Genomic DNA, 4,528 nt, shown 5'->3' with positions numbered 1-4,528 from the left:
CAGCTTGCCTTGGACACTGCTGAACGAGAAAAGCGGCCAGTACTTTATCTCTCTACTGATTCATGGATGGTGGCGAATGCCCTGTGTGGGTGGGTGGTTGCAGCGCTGGAAGCAGAGCAAACGGCAAAGCACAGGTAAACCCATCTGGGCTGCGGTACTTCAGCAAGATATCGCTGCTCGGGTGCAGAACCTGGTGGTGAAGGTGCGCCATGAAGATGCCCAAGTCCCCAAAAGTCGGGCCACTGAGGAACAACAGAACAACCAACAACTGGATAAAGCTGCTAAGCTTGAAGTGGACGACCTATTGATAGCCACCGAAACTTCAAACAGATGTAGCGAATGGATGGTAAGCCTGTTAAATTCTCATGGACTTGAAGGATATAAGGTATCTCAGCAAAAGGCACAAACAATGAAGCAAGAAGTCACCTACCGGGGGTATGAGGTCTCAGGGGAGCAGTGGAAATTAGGACAAGAACGCAAGAAAACGATCTGCCAAACCCCTCAACCCCAGGACGCTCAAGGAACTTGGGACATTTCTCGGCATGACAGGTTGGTGTCGGCTCTGGATCTATGACTACGGTATATTAGTCGAACGCCTATAGCAGTTGCTGCAAACAGAAGTGAGGGAATAGCAGTGGACTGGGGAAGGAAAACGGGCATTTAATGAAATAACGAAGGAATCAATGAGGGCCTCAGCCCTCTCTGCATGAAGACCACTTTCAGTGCCCCTAGAAGAAGATCTGTGCTGTAAGCCGGTGTTGCAGCTCCACGAACTCACGCATTGCCTGCTCGTGGGCAGCCGGATCCTGCGCCAGATGCTGGAAGAGGTTGAATGGCTTGGCTCTTTGCAAGGCTGGGGGCAAGACGATCTCCTCAGGAATCTTCTCATTGCCAAAGAAGAAGTGGTCGAGGCGTTTCTCCTCCAAGCAGCGGCGCAGGTACCTCATGATGTCACCTAGCCGCAGCAGGAAATGTCTCCTGCGCCAGCCTGACAGGGCTGTGGTGGTCAGGGGGTGCATCACCACCGTCTTCAAGGCATAGCTGGAAAAGCTTGTGCCCGCCAGCATGCGGGTGCAGAGTTGCAGGCAGCTGAGCAAGGTGTCGTCTGGGGTCTGATCGCACATCAGCCACAAGAACTTTGCCTCTGCCCTGGCGAAGGTCAATGTCCACGTTGTGCTTGGGCTGAAGATACCCTCTCTCGCCTGGCTGCTCATGAAGATGTCTGAGTTGCCCAGCTGCACGACAAAGTTCATCTCAATGACCGTGGTTCTCCCAGAGATATGTTGAAGTGCCACTTTGCAGGAGCGTCTGGAGGGCAGCACAGTCAGAAGGTAGCAACGTGAACGTAACAGGCGCGCAATTGCCTTGTTTTCCCTCACCATATCCTGGAACCAGCAAGCAGTTTTCTGCACATCTAGATAGGAGCCGGTGCAGAGGGCATGCAGGAGCCTGGGCTTCTGCTTCTTCCTGAGCTGCTCCTTGCGGTTGTGAAGGAAGCACGGCATGGGTCCCACCGTCTGCTGAGCGGTGCATGTGCGCTCCAGCTCCACACGGATGCGGGACTCGTTTGCCACGGTGCCTGGCTCCAGGCAGAAGGTGTAGCCACGGCAGGGCTTCAGGCACACGAGCATACGGTAGACAGGCTCGTCTTCCTGGGGACTCCAGCAATCAAAGGCGCTGCCCACTCCCATGGCTGGTCCCAGCTCCAGGAAGAAACCCTCTGACACTAAGTTGGACCCTTGGCAAGCAAAGAGAAGGTTTTCCACCAGCGCATCCACCCACTCGCTCTGGTTCCACAGTTCGTTCAATGACCACTCGTTGCGCATTGCAATGTACGTGTCAAAATCTGCCACGCCAGAGGCATCTTCTTCTTCACTGTCTTCCTCCTCTTCACCGCTGATGCTGCCGTCCAGCTCAGGGCTTCTTTTGCTAAAGCAGCAGCAGAGCCCTGCAATCAGGAGGAGCAGGAAGCCGGCGATCACCCAAAATTTCCAGTTCCACAAGGCAGCAGAGAGCAGGCCACTCCAGGTCACACCGTTGTGCTCTATTCTCTTCAGCTCCTCGACTTCATGCAGCTCCTGCGCTATCCGAGCCATCTCCTCCGTGAGCATCTTCGAAAGCTGCTGCATACGCTCACGTGTGGCTTCATCCAGCTCATCACTGATGAAGACCACATTCGAGAATACGCTTTGCAGAACCCAGGATAAGAGCCTTGCGAGGCCCTTGGCCTGCAGGAGAAAGAAGGAATTCAGTGGGGCTGGGAGGGAGGGAAGGAGGAAGGGAGCTGGTGCGCGGGGAAGCGCGGACGGGAGCCGCAGAGAGCTGCGGACAGGCAGGAGAGGGAACGAGGCAGCTGGGAGGCAGCAAGGCCTGCGCCCAGGCACGGAGGCAGCAGCAGCGTGCCCTGCCCGAGGCGCTCGCAGCCAGGGTTTCGACGCAGGGCGAGCACCCCCCCCCAGGGCCCACGTTTCTGCCCCGGCCCTTGTCCAGCCCAGCCTCCCCTCGGCGTGCGCACTCACTGCTGCCCCAGGCCGTTCTGGGCCGGTGCTGCCTGCAGGCACCCTCCTAGCCATCCCCCATTGTGACGCGTCCCCTGTGCTGTTACAGGCGCCTCGGGCGCACCGCAGTCTCGCCCGCACAACCGCGGGCCAGCTAGTAAGCAGAATCTGGCCGGGAGTGAAAGGCAGGATCTCCGTAACACAATAAAAATTATTGCCTGAATGCAGCCGGTTCCTGCAACTCTTGGGAGTGGTGGGACCTCTGCCGGGACACACCTCCCATGCTTTGCTGGATCAGAAATAGAACAGGGGGGACCGGAGGGTTGAGCCCCAGTTCAACCCAGTATCGATAGTAAGAGCTATCAATAAAATAGAGCTTTATTAATTTAGAACTTTATTTTGTAGCGGCCAACTCTTATACATGGTTAACAAAATGAAGAGAGAATCCTGTGTAGTTTACTGTTTTAGAGTGCTGGAGAAAGAAGGAATTCAGTGGGTCTCGAGGGAGGGAAGGAGGAAGGGAGCTGGTGGCGGGGGGAGCAGGGAGGGGACCTGCAGATTGCTGGGGACAGGCAGGTGGGGGAATTAAGCAGCTGTGAGGCAGCTCCATGTCCTTATGTTGAGTATCTGCCTTGCAGTGCTGTCATCTTGCTGTTTATATTCACTTTTCCCTGAATCCCCTGACTGTCATGCTACAGAAACAGAATTCCTATCACAGAGGGAATTATTATTCTGGGATAGTTCCTGGAAGTCCCAAGATGCCAAGGAAGGATGGCTGTCAGGATCAGGCTGTGTAAGAAGGAAGGCTGTTGTCAGGTTTTCCGTGCAACTGTGAGTACCTTTAAATGCCAGGAGTCTTTAAATGCCAATCTGCCAATTGTAAGAAAATCTTACAGTGAATGAAATGCTGTGAATAGGATATGGATTAATCTATGCTTGGCACTATTTACTGAGTAATAGTAGGTCAAAGTTGCTGAGTAACTCCCAGTTACATCCCGGGCATGACGTGCTGTGGTATGGAATACTTCTTTGGTCAGCTTGGGTCAGGTGTCCTGTCTCTGCTTCCTCCCAGCCTCCCCTCGTCCTTGGCAGAGCATGAGACTCACGAAGTCCTTAGCCAGAATAAAACATTTGAGCAGTAACTAAAATCATCAGTGTTATCAGTGCTGTTCCCAGGCCAAAAGTCGAAACACAGCACTGCACCAGCTACCAAGAAAAACAACTGCTACTGCTGAACCCAGGACACAGCCATGCACTGCACCACACCACAGCTGTCAAGCACTGCATCTCTCCGAGAAGGCAGGCTAAGGGAGATCTAATTGCTGTCTTCCACTGTGCAGAGCATGTCTTCTCTCAGAGGTGCACAGTGAAATAATGTAAGCAATGATTACACGTTGCACCAAGGGAAGCATGCCACAGTTCGTTCAATGACCACTCGTTGCGCATTGCAATGTACGTGTCAAAATCTGCCACGCCAGAGGCATCTTCTTCTTCACTGTCTTCCTCCTCTTCACCGCTGATGCTGCCGTCCAGCTCAGGGCTTCTTTTGCTAAAGCAGCAGCAGAGCCCTGCAATCAGGAGGAGCAGGAAGCCGGCGATCACCCAAAATTTCCAGTTCCACAAGGCAGCAGAGAGCAGGCCACTCCAGGTCACACCGTTGTGCTCTATTCTCTTCAGCTCCTTGACTTCATGCAGCTCCTGCGCTATCCGAGCCATCTCCTCCGTGAGCATCTTCGAAAGCTGCTGCATGCGCTCACGTGTGGCTTCATCCAACTCATCACCGACCATGGGCACGCATATGCTTTGCAGAACCCAGAATAAAAGCCTTGCGAGGCCCATGGCCTGCAGGAGAAAGAAGGAATTCAGTGGGGCTGGGAGGGAGGGAAGGAGGAAGGGAGCTGGTGCGCGGGGAAGCGCGGACGGGAGCCGCAGAGAGCTGCGGACAGGCAGGAGAGGGAACGAGGCAGCTGGGAGGCAGCAAGGCCTGCGCCCAGGCACGGAGGCAGCAGCAGCGTGCCCTGCCCGAGGCG

The 4,528-nt window shown here is 54.7% G+C and overlaps 1 protein-coding gene across 1 annotated transcript; it reads right to left on the bottom strand.

The window, feature by feature from the left end:
* Positions 1 to 728: 728 nt before the first annotated feature.
* On the bottom strand, positions 729 to 4,286 carry LOC136017459 (inositol 1,4,5-trisphosphate receptor-interacting protein-like 1). The gene is given in 3 exon segments (XM_065685777.1): positions 729 to 2,375; positions 2,377 to 2,521; positions 3,955 to 4,286. Coding segments are annotated over 3 exon segments (2,124 nt in total).
* Between the last annotated feature and the right edge of the window lie 242 nt (positions 4,287 to 4,528).

The sequence above is a fragment of the Lathamus discolor genome, chromosome 6 (genome assembly GCF_037157495.1).
Source record: "Lathamus discolor isolate bLatDis1 chromosome 6, bLatDis1.hap1, whole genome shotgun sequence".
In the NCBI taxonomy this organism is placed as follows: Eukaryota; Metazoa; Chordata; class Aves; order Psittaciformes; family Psittacidae; genus Lathamus; species Lathamus discolor.
The sequence above is the reverse complement of the archived record's forward strand: the minus strand, read 5'-3'. Positions and strand labels throughout refer to the sequence as shown.